Source organism: Nycticebus coucang, chromosome 2 (genome assembly GCF_027406575.1).
Source record: "Nycticebus coucang isolate mNycCou1 chromosome 2, mNycCou1.pri, whole genome shotgun sequence".
Lineage (NCBI taxonomy): Eukaryota > Metazoa > Chordata > Mammalia > Primates > Lorisidae > Nycticebus > Nycticebus coucang.
The window spans coordinates 15,844,460-15,871,905 of record NC_069781.1 but is presented as its reverse complement, the minus strand read 5'-3'; the positions used below and the strand labels follow the sequence as shown (position 1 = coordinate 15,871,905).

At 52.1% G+C, this 27,446-nt stretch overlaps 1 protein-coding gene and 1 long non-coding RNA gene across 13 annotated transcripts in view; one reads left to right on the top strand and one right to left on the bottom strand.

The window, feature by feature from the left end:
* The window catches only part of DAB2IP (DAB2 interacting protein), a 191,962-nt gene that overhangs the window by 91,344 nt on the left and 73,172 nt on the right, over window positions 1-27,446 (top strand). For 4 of the 12 annotated variants that reach the window (XM_053563822.1, XM_053563817.1, XM_053563854.1 and 1 more), the window contains exon 3: window positions 18,373-18,518. The exons of the other annotated variants lie outside the window; for them this stretch is intronic. In XM_053563822.1, the coding sequence (XP_053419797.1) occupies window positions 18,373-18,518 (146 nt within the window). The remainder of the gene's footprint in view (window positions 1-18,372; window positions 18,519-27,446) is intronic. 12 annotated transcript variants of the gene reach the window in all.
* LOC128566822 (uncharacterized) lies at window positions 16,302-18,379 on the bottom strand. The gene is made up of 3 exons (XR_008374650.1): window positions 17,799-18,379; window positions 16,938-17,709; window positions 16,302-16,831 (listed from the first exon to the last, which is right to left on the bottom strand). It is a non-coding gene; the product is annotated as an uncharacterized LOC128566822 (long non-coding RNA).

Here is a 27,446-nt window from a genome sequence, read left to right as displayed (position 1 = left end):
ACACACACCATGCTTCCTTGACCCTTAAGATGCACAACTTTTGTTTCCATATATTTTCTCAAGTTATAGTCCATGGCATGCCATAATTTAATGCTTTCCTGGTGGCACATAAAATAATGCTGTATCTTACAACTGATGATGCCTTAGAATTGACAAAACACAGTCTATATATCGCAGCCATTGAATTTAGTGGTCCCCTAGTAGCGCACGTACTTGTTTTTACTATGAACCTAAATGACTTTATGGAAACAGAACCCACTGGCTCTTAACGTCTGACTCTCCATGCCCTTCTCCTTGCCCCCCAACACACTTTTAGGGCCTTCATTCCCTTCCCTTTGTCCAGTGCCAGGCACCAGAGACACAGAGAAGTAGACACATTCTTTTCCTGTAAGGGAGATGCAAGTCTTATCGTTTCTTCATCTGTTCATTCACTCAACTGTTTTTATGGCTTGCCTGCTGCATGCCAGGCACTGTCCTGCAGATTCCGGCTGAATGAGAGGAGCTGACCAAGAGAGCACAGGTGGACAAAGCCCTAACATTGTAAGCTCACATTCTGGCACTAAGGGCTGCCAAGGGGAAAAGGAGGCTACTATGATAGGGAAGACCAGGAGAGCTTCCTTGAGGTAGTGTGGTGGGCGATGATATTTGAACTGAGGCCCAAGGGAAGTCCTGCCCTCTCTGGACCCCTGGAGCCACAGCAGGCAGGTCAACCTTCAGAGGACCGTAGGGAATGAGGACTACTCATAATATCACCATCTCATCGATGGAGCACCTACTGTGTGCTGGACACTGGGCTTACTCTCCTACATACCTGATCTCTTTTAATCCTCCAGACAACCCTAAAGCTGATGCATTGATCACTCCATTTTACAGATGAGGAAACTGAGGTTCAGAGAGGTGAAGCTCCATCTGCTAACAAGTAGTGGAGCTGAGATCTGGACTTAGGAGCACACACTTTCTCAGGCTGTGGCTCCCACACGCTCCTAGAACCCTGTCAGCATTTCTTTTGCTATTCTAACAAGTGCATCATCACACCTTGAAGGTTTTGTAATTTGCAGCTCTTTAATTGCCCGCTGGGCGTGGTGTTTTTCCTCTGATGGTGTCTATGCTCTGTTTCTTGTGGTGGAAACCACCTGTGGATCAGAGTCAGAGCCAGTCTTCTGAACCTTGAGTTGCCCAGGACTCAACTGCCAGTCCTGCCTGCCTAGTTAGGGTTTTCAGGGCAGATAGCATGTTCATGGGGTCATTTGGGGGTGGGTGGGAAGGACAGGGTCTCGCTGTGTCATCCTGGTTAGAATGCAGCAACATCAGCATAGCTCACTGAACTCCTGGGCCTTGAACTCCCAGGTTCAAGTAGTCCTCTTGCCTCAGCTTCCTGAGCTCACGTGATCCTCCCTTATCAGCATCCCAGAGTGTTGGGATTATAGGTGTGGCCACTGCACCCAGCCCAAGGTGGTCATTTTACCCACTCCTCACAGTAGCCATGTGGGAAAGTTCTGTTGGTATTCCTGTTTCACAGATGAGGAAACTGAGGTTCAGAGAGGCAAAGTTGTTCACCTCTGAGTGATAGAGCCAGGCCTATCACTTGCCAAAACCTTTGAATATTTAGGTTTCGTGTCCTTCTCTGGGCACCTTGGCCTCTTTTCTGTGTGCAGCAATTAAGGAAAGGTATGTGAGTCAAGATTTTATCCTGGGCTGGGTGCCCAGAGCTGGGGCAACTAGAGAACTCAGAGGTAGGAGTCTGAGGGCTCATCTAGGACCTGCATGACTTCGTTAGTTGCTCAGCCTCTCTGAGCCTTGTGTCCTCACCAGTCAGCCCCTCCTTGAAGGAGTCTGGCAGAGGCTCACCGTGAACATGCTCGTCCACGTCTGACGCAGGGAAGCCACTCAGCAGATGAAATCCATCAATACCATCTGAATCATGCTTCTGATTTTTTAAGTCCAGAGCACTGAAGATCTGGGAGGGTTGGAGTAGAGGGCAGAGGGCAGGGTGTTTAGAGAGGGAAGGTCAAAGGTGAGCCTGGCCTGGGCCTAATGGACAGACCCTGTTGGGGGCCGGAAGCACACCCCCAGCCCCAGCACACACTTGCTCACACGTGCCCCCACAAGCTACATCTCACATGCTCAGTTGACTGCAGCTGTGTGTAGGCCCCTGAGGGAGCCCCGGGAACAGGTCTTTGCCTGGGGGAGGCAGGGAGACACCATAGGATGTATTGGAATAACTGCCACCTTCGCTGCCATTTCAAACTCGGATGCCAGGATGTCACCACCTCTCATAGGTGTGTCCCTCTGGGAGAATCACTGAGTCAGGGTCTGAAGTCTCAGGGGCTCATGCTATGTACTTCCTCCATGAACACAGGCCTGGGAAGGGCTGGACTTGCCGGAGGTCACCAGCCTGGGACCAGTTCCAGAGCCTGGGTTGTTTGCAGCCCCGTGTTGGTCCCTGCTCCTTTTCTGAGTCAGCTGAGGACACGCAGCTGCTCTGCAGGGCTCAGTCTGAGTCCCACCTCAGCCTCTTGGAGACCATGTGACCCTGGGAGAGCCTCAGTTTCCCCTTCTGAGAAACGTGGTAGGGAATGGACTTTGTAAGGCAGAGTACATATGGTTTGGGCATATAGTAGGGGCGTAAGTGTTCTGTTGTCGTAGCTAAGAGGGTGGGCTTTAGAGTCAGCCTGTTGGGGTGTGAGGCCCTGCACAGGCTCACGCCAGCTTTGTGACTTGGCAGGACATGGAACCTTTCTGTCCATCTGGTATAACTTCCTCTCTCTAAAACTAGAGTGGGGGGGTTTGGGCAGTGTCTCTCCAGAGCCACACAGTGCTGGGAGGCTGTCGTGTGTCCCGAGAGCTGCGCGGTCCCTGGGATGAGGGTGTGGTGGGGAAGGGGCTTGAGAGTAAGGTGACCAAAGAGGCCTCCTGCTCATCTCTGGTCATCAGCTCTAAGGCTCCTGTCATTGAACCCCAGGTGTACCTTCTCCGTGAAAGTGACATTTCCTGGGAGGCAGGGAGCCAGGGAAGGGAGGCAGCAAGCTAGAGGCCCAGATCTGCATGGGCCTCAGTAGTGCACCCCCTTTCAGAGAAACCATGGTTTGATTTGGGAGACAAGGAAGCGGTGACTGTTAAATATTGAAACTCCCTGTGAGTTTCCTCACCCTGCTGCCTTCCCTAGACCCCCCCTTCCCATTTGGTCTGGGTCCCACCGTCCCCTCTACCCCCTGTACTCCATTGACCTTGAGGAGAGCTGGCAGGGCCAGGGTGCACAGAGTTTCCAGGAAACTTGACAGCCAACTGACTCCTCCTCAGGAAGATGAAAGTGGAGGGTGGGCTTTAGAGTCAGCCTGTCGGGGTGTGAGGCCCTGCACAGGCTCACGCAGTGACTGGAGAGTTGTGTTGAAGCTTTAGCTGAAATTAGGTCTCATGGCTATTTTTTGAAAGATGGAGAAGGAGACATGTCAGGCCAGGGGAAGGCTTAGGGGTCTGACAGAAGCAGTAGATAAACTCAGCACTGGTTTGATCACAAAGATGCTTCTAGAAGCAGTTTTGGTTTGTTCCAACAATTAACTTTTACTGGGTGCTTGGTTTTGCACCCTACATGGTCCTGATGCTGTGATAAAGGTGTGCCTGAGATGCTGTGGGAACCCAGAACAAAAAGCAGTTATCTCTGGCTGGGAAGGATAGGGAAGAATTCCTAGAAGTTCTTTTGAGTCTGGGCTTTGAGGGATGTGTAGGAGTTTGTTGGGAATGGGGGCAAAGAGTATTTCTGTTAGTGGGGGATCTGCCTGAACAAAAGCAAGCAGTGGCCATGTGTGACTGGAGTGTTGGATGGGTTGGAAGCATAAAGGGAGCAAAGTGAGCGGCCTTGGTGGGTGAGCTAAAAAGCTTTTGGACTTTCTCCTGTAGGATACAGGAAGCATCGTCTCTGGGGTGTGGACTTCAGTTTTCTCAAGTGCTCACCTCTCTTCTTACTCCTATAGTGTCTTCCCTGCACCCTCTTGTGTTTAAGCTGTCTTTGTCTCACACAAACACAGAAACAGGCACATGGACACAAACACACGTGACAGTGGATAACCCCACCCCCCATTCCCCACCGGTGTCACCATGGAAAGGCTGTTGAAATGATCTGGATAGATCTTTCTGAACAGAGAAGGGACTGAGGCTCAGAGAGGGGAGAAGTCTTTCCCGAGGTCAGGCAGCATGTCTTGGGCAGCGCCTGGAGTAAAGCCCAGGGTTGTCCATCACCCCTGCCCAGTGCTCCTCACCCTGTTGCTGCCTCCTGCCCTCTCTTCCCAGTACCTGGGCCACGGCCGCCCCATCAGAGCTGAGCCCTTCTCCTAGACCCCATCACATTTCCTGGGGGGAGGGGGCTTACGGCAGAGGCCATTTACTGGTCTGCCTCTTCCTACCCACGGAGGCACCCAATGGCTCTCTCCTGCATCTGCACACCGCCCTCCTGGCTATTGGCTCCCAGCCCTAGCTGCAGCAGGACCTACAATTTGGGGGCTGCTTGGAAGAGAAAGGGCTGGCTTGAGGGCCAGGAAGGTGGCACTGTGCTCCCTGCACAGTCTACCTCACTGTCTCCATTAGTGCCCCTTCCCAGCTAAGGAAGGTGGCTGTTGGGTGGTGAACAGAAAAGCTGGTCAGGCTCATGCATCAGGTGAGCCAGCTCTGTTACAGCACATATGGGGAAACTGAGGCCTGGAGAGGGGCAGCTTGCCCAGCATACTTGCTAGGGGTCCTTCCAGCCATGCAGGCTGCTTCTGGCTGATCCCAAATGCATATTCACTGGGACATGTATATCTGTGGCCTGTACACCAGTGAAGGGGTGTCAGCCATGCAGCCTTGGTTGACTGTGACAGGACAGTAGTGCTAGACCCTGGGTTTGGGCACCCATAACGCAGTATGAGGAATTTGCTCATGAGGCTGATGTCCCTTGCTCAGTTCAGGCATGTCAGCTGAAGTGTTGTGACCCAGTGTCCAGCAGGAATCCAGCAGATGAGACGGTTGGTGAGGAGAGCTGGTCTTGCTCCCTCAGACCACTCCCCTCACCCCCTATCCCTACCTTTCATGGAGCCTGCTTGTTATTAAACCGTCCAAACTCAAAAGGAAAATTAGTATTATTGTGGTGCCTTCCTCAAGGAGAGGCAGCTGTTTCTGCAGAGGGAATATAGTGAAGTGGAAATATTGTCATAGCCAACCCAGTGCAATTCAGACACAGGAGCTGTCCAGGGCAAGGATGGGCTTCAGGACAGGAGTGTAGGGCCAGCGGGTTTTGGAGCCTCCTGAATCTGAGGACAGCCCAGAGTTTGTGGCCTGGGACAGCCATAGGACTGCGTTATTTGGAGGAGTTGGGAGCCCTCACCACCAAATTAATGAACAAGACAGTGGTTTCATTAGCTATATTTTACAGAGTAGGAAACCCAGACTCAGGAAGGAGAAGCCTGGGTCCAGGTCTATAGCTGGTGAGTGGCAGAGGTGGGAGCCGAGCTCTGGTCCGCAAGTCCTGACAAGGGTGAACCAACTTTCCTTTCTTGTTCTGTCTTTCAATAAAGTTTTCATCAGCACCAACTATGTGTCCTGGCTTGCCCTGGACGTTGAGGATACAAACAGGATGAAAACGTACTTGCCACCTACAAAAATAACAGAGGAATCAAGCTGGACCCTGAGTAATTGCCAGGCAGGTGAAAGGGAAGGGACAGCACCTGTCATAGCCAGGAGATGGGAAATGACATCAGAACTGAGAGAGCTGTTGGAGGCTGAAATGTGAGGAAATGGTTGGAATGAGAGAAACAGGAGAGCATGTGAGTGAACAGATCAGATAGGATCTGAGGCTGTATTAACAGGAATATGAGGTCTCCAAAGAGGGAGGTGAGGTGGGCCACAGCAGCAGATCTGGGGTGCAGTATGTCTTTCTGAGCTGCATATTTGACCAGGCTAGGAGAGTCTGAAGCATTTTGGTGAACAGAGACCAGGATTAGTGTGCAGATGCAGGCTGGGGAGGGGGGAGTTTGTTCTTGCTCCTCAACATCTGTGTTTAGAGTGCCCTGTGAGGGTCCTTGAGGGCAGGAGTGGAGGGAAGAACCCACTTTAAGGAGTCCTAGAACCTCCTGGCTAGCCCTGGGAGGTGGGTAGCCTGGCTTGGGCAGTGTGGGTGGGAAAGATGGCTTATGTACCTCCCTCCTCTTTCTGCCCTGGGTCTTCTAGAGATACCCCCAGGCCAGCCATCCCTACAAACTCCATTTCCCCAGCCCTGCACTGACTGATCTGTAGGGCAGAGGGGAATCAGATAAACTAGTTCTCATTAAGGTGTCAATGGTTGACTCCAAGTTTGAACCATTTATGTGGAGTGTCTGGTTCAATGACTGGCAGGTAGGATGCTACTTGGGGGCCTTTTTTCCTCTCTGCAGGCCCTCTCAGGATCCTGGGGGTACAGAGGTGGCTCCTCCCAGTGGTCTACTTGGGATGGAGCAGGATTTGAATCTTGGCTCCCACTCCCTCTGTGGGTTCACTCAGGCAGGTTGCCTGACTCATCTGTAAGTGGGCATAGAAACCCCTCCAGCATGGGGCAGCTGTGAGGGATCAGTGCCTGGCACAAGAGAGCATCCAGCCAGTCATCTTCACTCCCTGTTCTCCTTTTGGGGGTACTCACCTTTGCCCCACACTTTCCCCAGAGCCCCAGGTAATGGGCAGACCCCTCCCCCTTCTGCGCTTCTCAGTTGTGGCCCAAAGCAACATAACCCCTGGTACAGCTTCTAGAGTTCAACCCTGAGACCAGGTAGTGGAGAGGGGTTGTTGGGAGTTGGGGAAATGGAGCCTCTCAGGGAACCAGAAACCTAGTTCCCTTGTGGGTAGTTTAGATGGAAGTGTCTACGCAGGGCGGTTTCCCACCAGTTGGGGGCAGCAGAGGGCAGTGAGTGGACGCCAGGTGGCTCCTCCCAGGGAGAATTAAAGTCCCAGGGGTTTGTGTGCCCAGAGGCACAGGGAGCCCACTGGGTGTTGGGAGAGTTCAGATCACAAAGTTCCTGTTGACAGCTGAGTCTGGCATGGATGGGTGGCTGAGCTGGCTAAGCCTGGGTGGACAAAAAAGTCAGGGACACTGGATGAAATAAGGTCTAGGGCCAAGACAGCTTTTCCTCAAGAGGAGGGCACAGGGTGAGGGGGACAGCAGGTGGTCAGCCAGGCTTGCTGCTGTGTGGTCACCAGGTTGGGGCCAGTAGACACCCCGTGACTGTCACCCTTTTATTGTTTACAGGCGTCTTGTTTTGTCTTTGCCACTGCTTTGGGAGGGAGAAAGATGGTTACTCTGGAAGTAGGGGGTGGTGGTGGTCAGAGCTAGGGCTGGAAGTCCTATTACTTGGGTTTGAGCCCCAGCTTTACCACATGTGCTGTCTGCATGATGAGGGGGTCATGGAGCCTATTTTGCATAACCCCCTGGTCAGACCCTTTACAAGACAGCATCCAATCAGTCATGTTAACTCCCTGTTCCCCTTCATTCTGGGGTACTCACCTTTGCCTCACACTTTCCCCAGACCCCCAAGTAATGGGCAGACCCCTCCCCCTTCTGCACTTCTCAGTTGTGGGCCCCAAAGCAACATAAACCCTGGTAGAGCTTCTAGAGTTCAACCCTGAGACCAGGCAGTGGAGAGGGGTTATCGGGGGTTGGGGAAATGGAGCCTCTCAGGGGACCAACAACTGAGTTTCTTGGTGGCTAGTCAGGGAACTGCACCAGACACTCCCCAGGTGCTGTCTCATTTAATCCTTACAACCCAAGACTCAGATAACACAAATCTCACTTTGTGAAGGGGACAAAACAGAGGCAGATGGAGAATGAAGAATTCGCTGAGGATTGCTCAGCTCTCGAACCTGGGTGGGGAAGATCTCACAGAGACTGGCCGGCAGCATGCTGTCTTCCAGCCAGAGTTCTCTCCATCTTACAGATGGAGGTGCTGACACCCAGAGAGGGCAGGTGCATGGCTCTGGGTCACACAGACTACAGAGGGCAGAGCTGGCATTTGAACACAGGGTTCCCCATCTCCCTGCCTTAACTAGTCTTTGTCCTTGCTTCCAGCAGGCCTGGCCCCAGGGGTCAGAAGGTGTCAATGCAGGGAAGATACCCCTCCAGGGGGAGAGAACTGCTGTCCTCTTTCCCTCCCACCCTGTGACCCTGCAGGCCCTCCCTCTTTCAGGGGGGCCCTGGAGACTTCGTGTGGGGCACAGGACTCAGATGCCTTCGTTTCCCCGCCTCCTCATGCTACGAAAATGAAACGATGGAGTGGCATTTGGGTTGGATTGCAGACATAATTATATCTGAGTTCTCGGGTGGGAATTGTTTCCAAAGCCAGGAGGCCCTCTGTGGAGGTGGCAGCAGTGACATCTGTTTTCAACACAAGGCTGTGCATCGCGATGAGTAACTTTTCCTGTGGAATTGCTTAAAGAATGTCTAAAACGAGCTATGCTTGTTACTCCCCTGCTCGAGAACCTTAGATGGCTCCCTGAGGGGTGGGGAACCAGTTCCCCACTTGGCATTCAAGGCCTCCAGGTCTGTCCTGGCCCCCACACCTTTGTATAGACTGGTCCTTCTGCATACAATTCCTCCCCGCTTCTCTGCCTTGAGAGCTCCTTATTGCCACCTACGCCCCTTCCATCCCCTGTGAGCCCTCATCTCTGGTAGGCATCCCCTACCTCCTGAGATTGCGTGTATAGCGAGAACACTCTACCTATACACACAATCTCACATGTCTGTCCCTCTCTACCAGACAGTGGTAACCTTCTCAAGGGCAAGGACTGTTTCTGATTTGTCTGAACCCTCGGCACTGGGGCGAGGCCTCACCTGTGGCAGACACCTGAAGAGCTTGTGGAATGAAGTGTTAGAGAGGGAGTCAGTGGATTAAATGGAGTTAGAGTGGGTTGAGCTGGGAAGAGAGTGAGCAGTGATATCCCCTCTTCTGAGGGCCACCACACAGTGTCTGAGGCCTGCCTTGGGAGCAGAGGTCAGGACAAGTCCCCCATCCCACCAGAGTTCCAGCAAGGACACTACCCGTGGCCTTGAAATCAACCTTTACTCCATCCCATGGGTTCCTACGGGCCTTGGAGGCCAGGGCTCCAAGTAAACCTGGCCTGCAGATGGTAAATCACACAGGAGGAAAAAATAGCCTATAAAATCTTCTCCCCAAACACTGCATTTTGTATTCTATAGTGAAAAGGCCTTTTAAAAGCACTGCTTTCTCAGGTGGATTTACGGGTTCCCACCAAGCCCTCCCTCCCACAAGTGTTTCCCAGACCTCAGGCCTGGAGCTCCTGGGAGTCCTGTTGTTCCCTGGTGGCTCTTGGTCCAAGCAGAAACAGGATAGCCCCTCTTCCTTGCCTTGCTGTCCTGAGTCTACCCTGGCCAGCTGGGTGCCTGGCAGGCCAGGGCAGGGGGCTGACCCAAAAGAAGCTCCCTGTGACCCAGCATATGCCACATCCCCAGAGGGTCCCTCCCATTTGTTGCTACCTGCAGTGGTCCACCAAGGAGGAATGCCCAGGCTACAAAGGACATAGAGATCAGCTCGACCAATCCCTTTGTTGTACAGATGGGGAAACTGAGTCACAGAGCAGCTCGTTCAGTGCCTCATAGTCTGGGAACGGAATTATGCAAGAGCCCTGCTGCTTCCCTGCTGTGTGCTCCCATTTAAGTTGCTTGCCCTTTCTGAACCTCTGTTCTCCCATCTGCATGTTGGGTGGTGAGAGTTAGACAAGAAAAATCATGTAGAGCTCTAATACTGAAGCTTATTAGAGGGCTTACTAAATACATGTGACTCATTCTTATTAGTGTGCTGGAGTAGCCCTTGTTGGTATTAGCAGCAAGCTCTTTTTTCCGTCTTTCTTTTTTTGAGACAGAGTTTCACTTTGTTGCCTTTGGTAGAGTGCTGTGGCATCATAGCTCACAGCAACCTCAAACTCTTGGGCTCAAGCAATCCTCTTGCCTCAGCCTCCCGAGTAGGTGGGAGTATAGGCGCCCGGCTATTTTTAGAGACATGGTCTTGCTCTTGCTCAGGCTGGTCTTGAACCTGTGAGCTCAGGCAATCCACCTGCCTCGGCCTCCCAGAGTGCTAGATTACAGGCATGAGCCACCATGCCCGGCTAGCAACAAGTTCTTGACTCTGAACTGGTTTTCTTGCCGCTCTGCCTGGTGTCTCTGCTGAGTATGTTCACCGACACAGTGCCCACAGCACAGGACAGTGAAGTTTCTGAAGTCAGTGAGTCACCTGAGAAAACTGGCCTGGTGTTGAGGGCACCTCAGCAGTAAGGCCTAGAGGGAGGCAGAGGATGAAGGAGAAAGTAGAGGTTCTGCTGCAGGAGTGAGGCCCCGGTGGAGGGGGCTTCTCTGCAGCCATCTAGCCATGGAGGTCTAACTTCCTACCCTGAGGCCAGAGCTGGCCAAGAGTTTAAAGAGCTGATAAGGTATTTATGGCCATCCAGATCTCTGGACAGGCTTATTATGCTAAGTCAAGTTTTCAGCTGGAGGATTTATGGGACAGAGTTACTCTCTGGCTGTTCTGGGTTGTCATATGCCCTGCTGAGACCTCAGGAATTTGTGTCTGACTTCTCTACACCTGGGTACTAGCATATATACCAGGAGGGCTTTGCTGGTGTCCTCATCTCCCCTTTTCCCACCCTCTTCAATACAGGGCTCCCCTCTTCTTCCTCCTCTGACTCCCAGGCTTCCATATGGGTCCCCTTTATCTGGGTGTCTTCTGCACTGGGGAGAAGCCCCAGGCTTAGGTGATAATTTGTATCTTGGAAGCCAGAGGGACCTGTGATAACTCCAGGAACCATTCAGGGCAGCCAGACACTGTCCTACTTGTGCTGTGAGTCTGCCTGGAATGCCCATATGTGGTTTCCCTGCTCCAGGTAATCTCAGCAAGCCCACTTGCTGTCTCACCTACAGTGTTCCTAAAATGCCCTTAAAAGTTGGCCTCCTCCAGAAAGCCCACCCAGATCGCTCTCAAGTGAATCCTTTAAAAAGCCTCCCAAAGCATTTTCTTTTTCGCCTTTTTCTTTTGTATCATTAAATATTTATTAATTCTTTTAGGAAATATTTATGGAATTCCTGCCAGATGCCCAGCACTGGCGACCCAGGCTGCTGTGGCCTTTGCTCTGGCGGCTTTACGATCCAGAGTGGGTAGGAGGCATTAAACAAATATGGGTATAATTACACCTGTGATAAGTCCAAAGGGAGACCTAGGCTAGCCTAGGGCCTCAGGGGAGATACTGAGGAGATACTTGGAGAGTGTGCAGGGTCCACTGGGCAAAGGGGACTTCCAGGCAGTGGGAACAGCTATGGCCTTTTGGATAATGGCTGGACTGATGTTTGGTGGTCAAAGGATGAAATAAAAACTATAGTAATTAAAGTGATAATGATAGCAGTTAATATTTGTTGTATGTTGGGAAATGGGCTATATTCTTTATGTGAATAATCTCATTGAATCATCACAATAACCTGTGAGGTGGTCACTGTTGTCCCCATTTTACAGAAAGGGACACAGACATGAGGGGTTAAGTTATTGGCCAATAAGTGGTAGAACCTTCTCTTCTCATGCCTCTTCTGGAAGAAGGATGAAAGGTATTTGCATTTACCTGGGGATTCTTAAAGATCAAAGTACCCTGAGGACTTAAACAAAGGTGTGTGAAATGGTGGAATTTTAAATGTGATGCTGGGCAGAGGGAGAAGCGTTTGGGGCAAGGGTCTCCAGCTGTTGCCAGACTAAAAGATGCTAAAAGCCACATATCCAGAGAGCTGGAAAGCCAGGGTGTGAGAGGAGCAAACAGATTGTCCTTGGAGGCTGCTGCAAAGGAGGTCCTGCACGAGAGCAGGGGATTATTTCAGCAGCGGCACAGGGCTGTTTTCTGACCTTGCACCTGGACTTGCTGCTCTTTGCCCTTACTGGGCCCCTCGCCCTCCTGTTCTCTGTGAGCACAGGTGCACAATGCAAGTAGGCCTGTGCACCTGCATATTTCTGCCTTAGGACACCTGGAGTATGTATGTTTCTTGGCTTGTTTCAGTGTATTTGCATGTTAATTTGTGTGTTTACTGATCGTGTATGTGTGTATTTATGAGTGTGCTGCTGGTCAGTGTGCACATGTATTGGTGTGTCTGTATGATGATGCTGAGGCAGCTTGCAGTTTTTGGTCAGGGCTGGGTTTGAACCCTCCACCTCCAGCATATGGGGCCGATGCCCTACTCCTTTGAGCCACAGGCACTGCCCTGCTGAGGCAGCTTGTATGCGTACACATGCATTTCTTTGTGGGCATGTCTTTCCTGTGTGTATTTGTATGCATGCATGTCCTTGAACTTGTGTGTTTGTGGCCCTCTGTATTTCTCCATGCGAATGTGTGTAGGTGTGTTTTCTGAGCAGTATTTTGAATGTCAGGGTCCAGCTCTTTCCTGGGGCTTCTCCAGAGGTTCTTGTGGTCCATGAATTGGTTCTATTTGTGTAATCCAAGTAGTCTGGCTACCTTCTCCAGGCAAAATGGAATGTGGATCGGGAGGGTTCTTTAGGCACAGGGTGGCTTGTGAGTGGGTGGCCACTAGGAAGGCACCAACTTAATCCTGGCTTAAAATGCCTGCTCTCTTTCACCTGTCACAGTGTCTGACATCCTAGGGACCCTTTTTGATGTTGCATACCTCCCAGGGGAGGAGGCCAGAAAAGCCTGCAGGCTGCTGATGGCAGAGGCCCTAGAACAGGGAAAGAAGCAGCAGGAAGCACACATCTGAAGGACTCAGGCAAAGCCAGAGAATTCCCCGGTACTGTTAGTGCCAGGTCTGGAATGACCCAGGCAGCCTGGTCCTGGCAGCTGCTCTAACTTCATAAAATCATCAAATACCCAACCAAGCCCCCTGCCCCATGTTACAGATGGGAAGGCTGAAACCTAGAAAGAGGAAATGCAGGGAGCCTGAGGGACCCAGGTGCTGACTGGCCTTGCCACTGCTTTGCTTTGTGATTCTGGGCGAGTCCCATTGCCCTCTGGACCTTGGGTGTCCTCTGCAGACTCTCTAGGCTCTCAGCCTATGACCCTGGAAGCAGGATCCCACACCCCCTCCATTGCACCACTGGACCAGACCGCTGAGGACTTGGGTCTGCTGGTAGCCTGTGTGTCAGCATCTCTCCTCTCCTGAGGCTCAGGGAGCTGGCAATATCTGGATGGGGTCTTATCCTCCCTTTCCTGTTTATTAAGATGTGCCTTTGGCATTTGGGCAAAGCCCCAGAAAGATATTGAGAGATGTGCCTGTCAAAGTAGCTCCACTCCTTGAGTGTTCTCTGGGTGGGGCCTCAGAAACGGCCACTGGAGGAGCTGGGCTGGCTGAAGGAGGGCCCTCAGGAGCCCTGTCTTGGGTCCCAGGGTGGGCACCTAAGGCTCAATGGGAGACAGAAGTCCATCAGGCCCTGCCACACTTCTGCAGCAACCCAGGGTCAGTACATTTGAGGGGAAAAGGTGATCAGGCGGGCCTGGTGGGAGGATGCAGGACCTCACCCTTGATGGAGCAACCTTCTGGGTGCTCAGTACTTCCCATTCTGTTTGGGAACAATGGCTTAGAGACCACTGGTGACTTGGGGCTCCTGGGTATAATGCAAACCCCTAGTTCTCCCGGTGCTGCGCTGGGCTGAAGCACACACAAGGATGGCACTGGGCAAGGCTTCCCCTCCCTGGAGGTGATCAGCCTCCGTGTCCTCACCCTGAGCCCCTGTATGACAGCCCTGCATTTCAGGAGGGAGCATGCCTCCGCTGGACCTTTGGTCCCTGAGGCCCAGCATGGTGCCTGCTGCTGAGTGTGGGGTGAATAATCTGAGCTGTCAGTTCTGTACATGGGGAGGATCCCTGTGTTGCCCTCCCCGGAAGCCAGAACTTTCCTGGTTACCCACTTTCAGCAAGTGGCTTAACTTCTCTGAGACTCTGTTTCTATACCTGAAAACCCCAAACATTCTGAATTCTGAAGCCCAGGTTCTCTCAATGATCCCTAAGAAATGATATTGGCCTCTCTCAGCATCCCCTCCTGGGCAGGAGGTGTTCAGTGAGTTACCACATACACAGCAACTTGGCAGGACAGGGCCTGGCGGTTGGTAATTTATCATTATCATCACTTGGAATTGTTTGAAACGGATGAATGAAAAAAATCATGTGTCTGGAATTCTGAAAGGCCTTTGAGAAAGTCTCTGAGAACCTTCCGGAGAAGGAGTGGGGCTGTGGGACATCAGGATGGTGGTGTCATGGCAGGAACTGTGGTGTGGAGCTGTTTGAGGACCCCGTAGGTCTCTGTCCACCACTTGGGATGGTCAGTGATAGGGGTGGAATCTCAGGGGGCTGTGGATCAGCTGTGAGGGAGGCGTGTGGACACAGAGGGGGCAAAGGCTATACAGCGGCCATTGGGGATGGGGTGGGGGATGGTGCTTCTGGGCAGCAGCCTTGTGCAGAAGCCCTGGGGCCTTAGCTGACCTCGGCAGAATGGTACAGCTGCCTGACACGTCTGGGCTGTGTTGATAGAGGCAGAGTGCCCCATCTGGGGAGGGAGAAGGTTCAGTCCCTGTGGACTGTGCAGGCTGTGCTGAGCTTCAGACATCAGTCCCTGCTCCAGTGAATGAAGCTGAGACCTCCACCTGAGCAGCCTTGCTCACCCCAGGCACTTTGTACATCGGGAGCCTCTATGAGGCTGTTTTAGAAAAAAGTGCCTGTTTAAAAGAGTTCAAAACTACCAAAACAGGAGGACTTTCTGTGGCTACAGAAACATTTTGCCAGCATTTCACATTCCTGTCCCTGCTACCTGGTGGCCATCAGGTTCCTCAGAGAGCCCAGACAGACTCCCACCCTTGTCTGTCATGTACCCTTTGGGGGCAAACAGAGCCCACATCAGTAATGCTGACAATAAGCTAGCAGCTACTGTATGTGCTTGCTTAATATTTACTGTCCTACCAATGACATCTTGCCTAATTGCATCCTTCTGACAGTTGCACAAAGCAGGTGTCATCATTAGCCCGTTCTGCAAATAGGGACATTGAGGCTCCTAGAGGTCCAGTAATTTGCCTGTAGCTTGTCTAGATTAAGGGTTGAGCCTAAGTGATGTTAGAAGGAAGCATGAGCTGCCTAAAGGGTAGGCTCACGTGGTCCAGGTAGTCTGCTATAGGTTAGCTAACTCCAGGCCCTGGGGGCTGTGGCTAAGGACATCAGAGTCTGTCATGTGGAATAGCATCATATTTTAACCTATGTCTAACCCTCCAGATGAGCTGGGCCCAACATGCATTACAGCAAATGACGTTTTTAATGATCCTGATCCTGTACTTTTGGGGGAATCAGATGTGAGCACATTTGGCTTTTGTTGAACACTTATTGTGTGCCACACTCTGAGCCTAGAGCTCTGCCTACTTTCATCCTCACTGCAGCCCCTCAGCCATTTCCTAGAGGTGAGGGTCCTTGCTTGTCATCTCTTGGTGATGAGGGGTCTGTGGAGCTGAGTTTGAGCCTCTACTTGCCTTGGCTCCCTGAAAGTGGGCATCAAGAATGCTGTGTTATTGAAAGAAGAGACAGAAGGGACATGATTTACCCACTGCTGTTCAGTTAAAGGTTGACTTGGGTCTAGAATAAGACTTTGCAACTGAGTTTGGGGCTGCAGGTGCCTCTAGTAATCAAGAGCCAGGAGTTGCCTGTGATGGGAGAAAAGAAAAGGTTTGTTTCCCTTCATCTAGGGCTGGTCAAGGAGCCGAACTTGGCCCTCTAACCCCATGAACGAAAGTAAGCAAGCTGTGAGGCTGGGCATTCTGTGGTCCTTAATTAACCTCAGTCTGTGACCTTGGGGAAGTCCCTTCCCTTCCCTGGGCCTCAGTGCAGCCTTTGGATCTGAGTTCCTTTCTAGCTGTCATGTTCCAAATGAGTATTTGTTAAGCCAGCCATATGCAGGGCCCTGAGGTGTGTTCCCAGGAAGAATCAATCTCCCTGTGATCTGAGCTCCCCAACCTCTTGGAAATATATACGTTGCTCACCCCACAGTGTTCATGGCTGTCTAGGCCACTGTATCTGGCACTAACGGTTCTCAGTAAGGTAAAAGAGTATTATAGAGAGTACTAGGAGTCTCTAAGTTCATTGGTAGTTTGGGTGGAGGGAGGTACCTTTGGCATAGGCTTCAGGGAGGAGGCTGCCTGCCAGAGGAGCATGAAGTGGAGCCATAGGGGGAGGAGTTGGGAAGAAAAAGTGAAACATGTGCCACGGAACCACCTAAGAGGCAGAGAATTTTTTTAAATTTAGAAATAGGATAAAGCCATCAATACTGCTACAGCATGAGCTACATAAATTGTGAAACATGCTTCATTGTTCTTAGTGCCACAGAGTGTAAAAATGGTGAAATTTTCATATGTCTAGAAAATAAAAACCAAGAAAAAGAATAAGCCCATTGGGGGAACTTGCTTGACAACAACCCCATGCCAGTTGCAACCTGCTCCCCATATCTGGCAAGAGGGAGAGGTTGGGAGAGTCAGAGCTTACACAGAGGTTCAGGTCTCTGCCCACATGCTGTGTCTCCTACAGAGCCTAGTGCTGGCCTGGTCTGACTCCGTTTGTAGAACCTCTGCCTTACACATTGTCTTGCCTAAGGGTCGCCCCTGCAGCCCTTAACACTCAAAAGAGATACTTACTGAGCGGCAGCTGATTAGAATACCTTGACGGATAATTCCAGACTGCAGAGGGGAAAGACACTTAAACTCTACAGCCTGTGAAGGCCTTTTGGATGAGGCTGCAGTTCAGCTGGGCCTTAGAGGGCGTTTAGAGTACTGACAGGTGGTCACAGGATAGGTCTGCTATGGATGTGAGACTGAGGGGAGAAACAAGTACAGGGGGAAAGATAGGAAAAAGGAAAGTTTGAAAACTCTAGCATTAGGTAGCCTGGAAGCTGGGTGTCTTTGGGTGAGTCACCTTACCTGTCTGAGCAAGGAAGGCTTCATTTGCAGATATTTCTCTGTCATTTTCTCTTGTGCAGGTGACATGACATGACTTGTACAATCAACGTATTGACCTCGTTTGTCAAAGAAGGACAGATCCAGCACAGGGCCAGTGGCAAATGTCCACCCTCAGCCCACTCCCCCCCCACACAGAGAGGGCTGCCAAGCCTACCCTTTATGGCAGTGGTTCTCAACCTTCCTAATGCCGCGCCCTTTAATACAGTTCCGGTGGGTCGGGATCCACAGGTTGAGAACCGCTGCTTTATGGGTGATGGATGAAATGTGGTTATCTGGATTGAAGCTAGGGTGGGTGGTCTCAGAGGACTCCTGTTCCCTCAGGGAGACCCCTCCTCCAGTTTTTCTCTCCCTCAAGCTGCCTATAGGTTCCCAGCCCAGCAGTGGCACCTTGAACCTGGACATCTATCCCATCACCTGTAAAGGGAGCACGAGTATTGAGTGGGTATTGAACGCCTGTCTCGGCTCTGTCTCTTGCATTAGACTTAGAGTTCTTAGGATGAGGGTGGTGGGGAAAGAATCTCCGCTCTTAGTTGGTGCAGCCTGGTAGATGGATAAACGGCCTGAATGGGATGCCCCATATCTTGAAGCTTTTATTGAGGAAATTCAGCAAACTCTTCAGCCCCTCAGCCTCTCCCTCGGCTGGGCGCTAGGGATTCTGTCCCCTGAGGAGGTTGTCTCCGCTGGGGTACCGCGGTTCCCGGCTGGAGAATTCATCCTGTCAGCAAAGCGACTTCTGCTTGCAGGAAGAAAGTCGCCTGGGTTAGGGGTCTAGGGTAGTGCCAAGCGCTGGCCGGCCGGCCGGCCTCTCAGAGGACCACGCACCTGCTCTCAGAGCCTTCGTTTCCCCCATCTGTACGACCGTGGGCTGAGAGCCCCGACCTCGTGGGTGGAGGAAGGCGCCTTGCCAATCCCCGACGGGGCGGTGGGCGTGGATTCCTCAAAGTAGGTGGGGGTGTGTGACCTAGTTTGGGAGGACCGGCTTTGAGGCGGCGTGGAGGTAAGGGGCTGTAGCCCCTAGAAGCCCCTGGGGCCTCCGCCCCTCCCCTGCCCCGCCCCCTCGGCCACGAGCCGGGGGGCTAAGGCGGCCTCGGCCACTGTCGGCGCGACTCGGCTGGGCTCGGCGTCGCCATGGCAACAGCGGCTTAGGGGGCGGGGGCGACGTGGCGGGCGGGGTGGGCTGGGCCGCGCTGCGCGGGCCGAGCCGTCGGCGCTCGGTCGGCGGGCGGGCAGGCAGGCGGCGCGGGCCGCGAGCTGCTGGGGCTGGGGCCGAGCCCGAGCCCGGCCCGCCCTCGGCCGCGCGGCCGCCCAGCGAGGGTGCGGGTCCCGTGCGGGTCCCGGCCCGCCGCTGCCGCGCTAACCCCGCCTCCCCTTCCCCCTCTTGTCGCCCCGCGCGCAGGGCTTCCTCAGCCGCCGCCTCAAGGGCTCCATCAAGCGCACCAAGAGCCAGCCCAAGCTGGACCGCAACCACAGCTTCCGCCACATCCTGCCGGGGTTCCGGAGCGCCGCCGCCAACGCCGCCGCCTCCGCCGCGGACAATGAGAGGTGAGCCCGCCGCCGCCGCCGCTCGGCCTCCCCGCGCCGCCCGGTATGCGCCCCCGAGGGCGCGGGGACAAAGCGAGAGCCCGGCTGGGGCGCGCTGCAAGGGGGAGGGGACCCCACGCCGCTCTCCGGGCCACTTGTGGGGCCACCTCCCACTGGGGGACACGAGGGGAGAGTCCTTCTCTCTTCCCCCAGGGTGAGGTGAGGAGGGGGTGCCCGAGGCCCGGGACAAGGCCGGGCGGGAAGTGCCGTCGCCGAGAAGTCCTGCCTTGCCTGGCCGAGGTGGGCATTGTTTCCCGGGCCGTGCAGTGTCCGAGCTGGGGATGGAAGTGGTGTCTCCACCCCTGGGATCCATCTGCCTGCCTTGGAAGCTCCTAGGTGTCGGAGACCAAAGGCATTTTCGGCCAGGTTTTGCTGAGACCGGGCAGCGCCAGTGGGAAGGGAAAGGTTGAACATCTGGAGAGGAGGAGCAGGGGGCTGGGCCGCTTAGGAGGCACATCTGCTCTAAGTAGGGCGAGTGCTCTGCGGGGGGCTGGGGTGAGCAGAGCGGGCTGTGCCTAGGCCCTGAGCTGGGGGCATAACCTGGGGCTGGGGACAAGGGCCTCCACCTCTCCAACCAGGACAACTGCTTGCCTCCCTCACCGCTCCACTCTCAGGGGTGACTCCTGCTCCCTGTTTTCCTTCTCTTGGGCAAGCTGGGAGCAGGTGTGGAAATTCCAGAGGGAGGTGGCATGTGGGACAGAGGAGGGGGAGAAGGCGGTGGTGGTTCAACCTGCTGGGAGTTACTGGCAATGGAGCAGGCTTCAGCTCGCAAGGGCAAGCCATCCTGTCCTCGAGGGGGCACTGGGCAGACACAGCCTCTTCGAGCTCAGGTTCTCCTCCTTGAGTGGTGCCAGCTACAGGCACCTTTCGCTTAGGCACGGGCACAGTGATGAATTCCAGTGCCAGTTAGGACGTGTCCCTGCCCAGCTAGTGGAGGTGAAAAAACGGGCAGGCATCGGGAATCTTTTCAGCATTCAGCCCCAACATCTCAGGCCACCGGCATCTGTCTGCATAGAGCTGTGCCTGCGTGTATGATTGGCGAGTTGTCACTCCATGTCAGGGAGGAATGAAAATGTCTCTCTTTTCCCTCTTGGTTCCGGCAGGCAGAGGAGTACAAGTTATAGCCCAACTCCAACCCAAGGTTTAGTAACTGTAACTGACCCCTGGCACCATCCTGGAGAGTGCCCCTTCTGCCTCCTAGTAGAACCACTAGACCTTTAATTTCCATCAACTCAGAGATGCTCTCTCCAAGACATCCCCAGCATTGCCTGCAGCTGGCTTCCTGCCCCAGCTGCCAAGCCCAGCCCGAGGCACGACCCTCAACCTTTCTCTGATGGCTGTGGTGCCCCAGGGGACCAGGCGTGCCCTGGCAGGAAGATGCAGCCAGGCCAGAGCTCAGTGCTGGGTGCAGCCGCTGCGTCTTTGAAAATCTCACTTCCCATCTTTGTTATTGTCTGGGCTGCAGGCCACCCGGTTTGCTGCCTTTCTCCCTCTGCCAGGCCCCCTGCCTTCTCCGGCTCTCTCCCCCAGGAACATGCCCTTCTCTGCGCTTTCCTTGGCAGGGGTCAGGACCCTCTGCACTCGCATGCGGGGGCTTGTGTACGTACCCCGTTTTGTGTGCATGTGGTTGTCCAGGGAGCAGGAGAGACAGCAGTCGGTCCGGTCTCTGAGTGTGTCTGTCCTCCCTGGAGCAGAGCAGGCAGCATGCATGTCATGTTTACCTCTCTCCAGCAGGAAGCCTGTACTGAGGAGCCCGCAAGCACTGGCTGGCAACCCTGGCCAGAGGTTGGGGCATGGCCAGGATGGCCTTCTGCAGGTCCTGTTCAGCTTGGCTGCAGGTCAGCCTTGTCACATACTGAAGGGGTGCAGAGTTGGGGTAAGGAGTCAAACTACCAGCCTGTTTCTGGGAACTGTAGTAAATGGTAGTGGTTGGAGCAGAATGTCACTGTCAGCGGTGTGGAATTGTCTTATTAATTTTCTATAAACAAAATCTGGCTTGGTGGCTTCTCTGGCATTGGAAGAGAGACAGATTTTCCATGGACAGGCTTTGAAATCCCTGTACCGGCCTTATTGCTGAAATAGGTTTTGCCAGGACTGGGGTCTTCTGATTTGCTGCTTTGCTTAGAAACAGTTTTGTTGGCTGCTGCTCAGATGGATGGACAGATAATTCTTTGAGGCTGTCCCTGGAGTCATCCTATTTGGAGCTGAGTGAGTAAAACCAAATATGGTGACCCTTTCCTCCCACCCCCTTAAGCTCATGGTCAAATCTGGGTGCGTGGGGAGGTGCCTCTCACTATTCTGATGTGTGGTTGTGCTGTTGGAGACTGAGAGAGCAGAACAGGCTGCCTCTGGCTTGGCTTAACAGTGAGGAGGGCTCCATGGGACCCCCCAATTGCTGCCGTGCCTATGGCTGGCGGGGCTATGTGCTGAGACACCAGTCTTAGTGAGTGGATAGGGACAGGGATGGGAAAGATGGTGGGGGTTTCCAGGCCCCTGTGCCCTTCCTATATAAATGACAGCACAGGGCACTCTGTGGAGGCCACTTGAGTTCCAACTTTGGATGAATCTGGTTTATATGGTTGCTGAAACAAACTGCTGTGTTGGGGAGGTTATTTTCTGTGCCGGAGGTTGGAGACCTGAGATCTTTTTGGTCCCTTGGAAAAAGAGTCTGCCTCAGATGCTGAACCTGGCTGTTTAGGAGGCTAAGATCAGGCCAGCCAGACTTGGTGGGCATACCTGGGCTCTGGGAACTGTGGGGCAGGTTTGAGCCTTGTACCTTCCTGAAAATGGCCTTGGAGGAGGTTGCCAGCTGGTCTCCACAATCCCTTGGGCCCCTCGGATACTCATTCTTCCCTGGAGGCTTTGGCAATAAGCACCGAGGACAGGTAATCATTTCTCTTGGATAACAGAAATGAATGCTGCTTGGAGCTCTTTCCAGGTGAAAGGTGTGCTGGCAAAAGCATTTTCATTTTGCAGGCTGGAAATGTTGCTGCTTCATTTGCAGGGCTGTTTTAATGTTGGTGAAAGTGATAGAGGATGTGGTTCTGCCTTTCCAGAAGACAATTTTCAAGTCATTCATATACTTATTAATGTTCCTGAGGAGCAAGGAGGGTCAGCTGGCAATATTACACTTTTCTCATCCCTCGTCTCTCCTGATGCTGTTTCTATGTGACTCTGGCCCTCCACACATGCTGGGAATATGCCCCTTCAGTGCTCTGCATATCTGAAATTACCCCTGTAGTTACACTAAAGCAGCTATACGTACTCCCTTCCCAGTTGGCCCAGTGCAGCCATAAATGTGGGCAGCCCATTGCAGGCAGGTGAGGCTGATAATGTGGGATTACCCCTTCCAGGGAATGTGTGTGTTGGCTGGAGTTCCCACACCTGAAAGTTACTAATGGTGGGCTTCCATGAGATGTCGGTCTAGGGAGGGAGATACAGTACTTGGGAGTGGAAACTTCCAGGGACCCTTATCTGGTCCTGAATAGATATGAATCAATTCTTCCCTCTTGGGGTGAGGCCCTCCCTGGAGGGGAGAGAGGGGAAGTTTGGAAAGTCCCATGGGAAATGGAAGATAGGGTCTATTTTCCTCCCCTGGTTGCTGACAGTACGTGCAGGAGGGACTTGGCACCCAGGACTGGCATTTCCTGCCCTTGCTCCTTCCCCTGATATAGACAGGAGGACCTGGTCCTTCTCTGCTTTCCCTTGGGACTGATCTGTTAATGTTAAGCACCATGACATCAAAAGTGATGGTACAGTTCAGACAATCACTGAGAGTCATGGGAAGCTTCTGATCTTAGGATTTGAAGCCAGGCATTCCTGGGGCAAGTTATTTAACCTGTCTGAGCCTCAGTTTGCACATCTGCAGAATGGGGATGGTAATGATAATATTGGAGACATTAATATTGATGCATTTAGCACATACTTTACAAAATGTCCTGTTCAGTGCTGTTTTCTTAGCATTTCATACTGGGTCTTACACATTTCTTAAATATTCTAAAATTTTATTAAATAATAACATTTGAAAGAGGCTAGATTAATACATTGTAGGTTTTCAGTAAATGTTAATTCCTATATGTGTTTTAAAAATCAATTTTAGAAGTTCATTTTTCCATCTTATGTTTCTGCCATCCTTGTTTTTAATTCTTTAGACAGGTTATGTTTAGTTCTTCTTTATTAAAAATGATAGTGGGATTTAAATCCTTGATTATTTATCTTTATTTACATTTCTGATGTTTCCCATAGGGTGAAATCTTAGAAATGGAATTACTAGGTCAAACAAGATGATTAGTTTGAGGTTTTTGCTAAAAGTGCCCCTCACCAAATTCTTTAATAATTTATACTCTTCCAATGATTTTTGAGAGTGTTCACCTGTTTCCTTACACCCTTTAGAACACTGAACGTCATCATTGTCATTTGGGTAGGCAGAGAAATGGAATTTCTTTGTTGCTTACATTCATTTGCTTGTTAGTGATTGAGTATTATTTTCCTGGGTTTAATGGCCAGTGGTGCTTCTTTTGAGACTTGTCTGTTCCTGTCTTTTGCTTCTTGAATGCTTTGACAAGCCCCTGTGGCTTCTTGGTCGCCCCGTTTGGCCTTCCTCAGTTCTGATCAGCTCCATGTAGGTGGGCTTCTTCCTTCCTAGAGGTATGACAGGGAATTCATTAATTACCTACAAAGAAGCCTCACCTGGCTCCCCTTCCCTCTGTAAGGAAATCAGATTTAATTCTTAATCCAATAATTATCATAAGGAGGTCTTGCATTTTACACAGTACTTTGAGGGGTCTTCCGCCTTGCAGGGTAGGAAGGCAGTGAAGAGGCTGGTTACTTCCAGGATAACTGAGGCACCTAGTCAAAGGCATGGAGGTGGGACCCACACAGAAGCTAGGCATTATACTTGAGGCCTGGTGGGCTCCTTTGGGAGAGGACTGCTCAGGGCCATGCACTTGGTTCTGAGCCTCATTTCCAGAGAGGGAGGGGAAAGCCACAGAACACGACCTGGGTGCATAGAAGAATCAATTTATTTTTTGCTTTCTCATTTTTATTACCCTCTTTTTAGATCTGCGGCTCCCTCGTGTACCTTCCAGAGATCAGAGCTGGGCAATATATTTAGGAATGGTGGAAATTAGCTATTGAGAATGTGATCAGCCCCAGGCAGGGGTTTCAAAATCTGGAGAAGCCTGTCTTTGTACAAGCACGTGTACTTGTCTGTACATGTTTTTATGGGTCTTGCAAGTGCGCATCTGTCCTCATGAAGGTGTGTATATTATACATGATATGAATGTCCTTGAACACATCTGTGCATTTAAAATGAGTTAATACATGTGAAGCACTTGGAAAGTGCCTGACACATCTTGTTAGGTTCTACTATATAAAGTAGCTGTTTTTGTAAGTTAAATACCGGCAGTTGCATGTGGTTCAATCTAGTAAGTGTTCATTATCAGTGTTGCTACCATTATTGTTATTGTGCAGTTTCTTCTCATGTGTATGTCTACCAGTGTCACACAGACTGTACTGTGCCTGTGTGTGTAGTGTGTTCTGTGTTTGAGCACTCAGCGTGTGCACACCACTGTGCATGTAGGCAGTTTCTTTCTGGGTGTGTGGACACTGACTACGCTGGCTGTTTTGGTCTCACTGGTGTGCGGAGAAGCTCCTGGACAGTGGCCCTCTTGACTCCTGCTCAGGCCCAGCTGCCAGGCCGGAGGGGTGCCGTGGAACCTCTTATGTTCTCCCCCGACTAGCCCTGCCTGTTTCCAGGCCCCAGGTCAGAGGATATGCAAATCAAGTCTTTAATGGGATTCCTTTGCAAAATATTACTTGAACCAGAAAGTTAATTACCAGGCCCTAATTAATGGCTATTTTAGAAGGCCACAGAACAAAGCTAGAGGAGATCATAGGGAGATTGAAAAGGCAAGGAAGAAAAACATCCAGCTCCCCTGGCCAGCATGGTGACTCCTTCCCAGGGTGACAGGGTGTGCTTAGCCGCTCCCTGCACTGAGCTGCCAGCCCCCTCCCCTGTGGTTGTTGGCTGTGGGGGTGTGAAAAAGAACCCGTCTGGTGGTTCTGTTCTCTGGCCATAAGTCCATCCATCTATGGGGAGTGTCCTGGGTAGCACCCTTTCCTGGGTGTGAGTATGAGGAGGTGTGTGGATAGCAAGCCTGGGCTGAGGGGAGGCATGCAGGGGGATATGCCCAAGGCCAAGGTTCTGGGAGGGGCAGTCATTGGATACTCTGTCTTGATACTAACCTCTTTCGGGGACCATAGGGCTACCAGCTACTACCTGCAGGGAATGCTCCCCCTTTCTCCCCAGCCAGAGCCTAGTGGCCTGAGACAGCTTCCCACAGCCAGGTCTCCACTGGGGCCCAGCCCCCTCCTTCCCCTTCCTTCAGTCCCTGTGTGAAGGGAGACCTTGCTAGCACACCCCCTTGTTGGGCTCTTGCTTAGGCCCTACCAGCTATTTTCTGTGCTCTCTGCCCCCCTTCTACCATTCATTAAGAGGGAGTGATCATGTCTGCCCACCTGCCTCAGAGGACCGGCTGAAAGCTCAGAGGAGATTATGGCGATGGAAATGATAGGGAAGTTTTCCATCCCAGCTGGGGTGTGCCTGTGTTACCATCCCCTCCTGAGATAGTGGACATTCTGTCCTCTGTGGGTGTGTGGCTGTCCTCTCCTCTGTACACAGGCCACCTGCATGTACACATAAGAACCTTCCTTGGCACTTAGAAAGCAAGTTCTATGGAAGCCATACTGGGTGCCAGATGACCCTTCTGTGCCAGGTGGGTGGTGGGGTAAGAACTTAGGGGAGGAAAGGGGAAGCAGGGCCCATCCCTACCTCCAGGGTTCCCTGGAAGCCTGCCTGGGTATTTCTGGGAGAGGATAAGAAGTGACCCCAAAGCTGGTGGTCAAGCCCAGTCTTGGGACCCAACCAAGAGTATGGCCTCCCCCTGCTCCTCCTTGTGCCTGCTTAGGAGGCCTGTAGACTCTTAGGGTTGTCCTCGTAGTCCTCAACTTATAGAACCTTGTGTGTGTGTGGGGGGGGAAGGTTGGAGGCGCTAACTCGGCGCCCTGCACAGAGGAGGCATTTAGAATATCCCAGTGAATAACTGAATGTGGTTAAGTTTTCTAAGAGGGATGGAGGAGTGGGCGGCCTCAAGGCCCTACTCCTTAGAAGGCAGCCTGAGTAGGCTTTGCTCTCTACCCTTCCACTGCCCCCTTAATTTTCCCATCTCTCAGGTGGGGCTAGTGGTTCAGGAATTGGCATTCCCCTCCATCAGATTCTCTGTGGGATGAGTTACTCCTTAGCACAATGATTTCCTACTTCCCTTTTCCAGTGGGCAGCCTTCATGGAGAGCAAAGGGGCCCTTCTCTAGACCCTGTCCCAGCTGGCTCTGGCCAGCCCCAGTTGTCTCCTGCCTATTGCCTTGACCTTTCTTAAACAAGCAGGGCCCTTGTTTGCAGGTTGGGCTTGCTTGTTAAAGAGTGCATTGGGCAGAGATATAGATGACACCAGGGTGCCGTGCACCCTAATTCGATGTGACATTGTCATGGGGAGTTTTCATACCGAGGGTAGTGAATTAGTGTAGTGTCTCCTGTGCCCACTTGACTAAGGGAAAGTTAATTTCATGCTCTGTCTTTTTGACATTCATAATCAAGGCATTGTATTGTGGCTGCAGATTGTTAGCACGTGAGAGATGTATGAGCCTCAACAATTACTGTTTCTGGCAGGAGAGGAGATTGATGAATAGATTGGTCCCAGCCATCCCCCTTCTATTCCTTGTCCCCTTTGTGCCTTCTTTCCCTTTTTCCAACTTCCCCAGATTTCATCAGGAAACTCAGTCATAGGAGTGGCCTGACTAAAACCCTCACTTTTGCCTTAGAAGCCTAGGGCACGGGAGGGCCTGTATGAGAAGGAATTACCTAGGACACCTGGTAAAAAAAATGCAGATTTTGGGGCTTCCCCCAGACCTTCCAGACTCCATTCTCTGAGTGGGGTGATCATGTTTCCCCAAAGTTTGCTCCTTTTGCAGAAGGGCAGGCATTGTGCCCCTGCTGTGGGCCAGCCACTTTCCTAATCAAATCCCATGCTGTATTCTCATTGTTTCTTCATAGCAAGAGGCTTTTTTATTTCCCATTTTGCAGATGTAAACACTGATGCCTGATAGGTGTGTGGCCCAAAGTTACACAGTGGGGGAAATCTTACACCCAGGCATCTGTTCCCTGTTTAATGCTAAGATCCCACCTGTAGCATGTCATGTGCTTTCTTTTTAATATTGTCATGCCTTTTGAAATAAGTCCTCCTCCTCCTCAGAGAAGTATCAGTGGCTCCCTCTTGTGCTTGCAAAGAGCTCCCACCGTGAGAAGCTCCTTCAATGGGTACATGCCCGGGTCTCCTGAGGGTGCTTTATAATTGTGATTAAGGAAGGGGGTAGAGCTGGAGCTGGAACTTATTTCCTAACTCTGGGTCCAGTGTTTAGCCTACTTATGCCACCAAGGCCCACTCTGCTCTCACTCAGTTTCCCAAATGGGGAAACTGAGGTTCAGAGAGGTATAGTCACTTACCCAGGATAAAGTGAGTGGCAGTCATGTGATTCAGGGTCCAAGTCAGAACCCCTCGGACAGGCCTAGCCACTGTTTCAGGGCTAGGCCAGGTGCCCTTGGTGCCCACCTGGGAGTGGAGATCTTTTAGTATACAGCGTGGAGGGTCCTAACTCAGGGAAGAAGGTGGCTGTCTTTGCAGAGATCAGGCCAGGTAGGGTGGGCTGCACTTCTACCAAGAAGACCAGGCACCTACCAGGGTTGGGGGAGTGGATGGGAGTGGGACAAGCAGGGGGATCTGGGTCTGTGAAGTGTAGAGCTGTGATTTCCCATTTCTTACACTTTCAGTTGCCA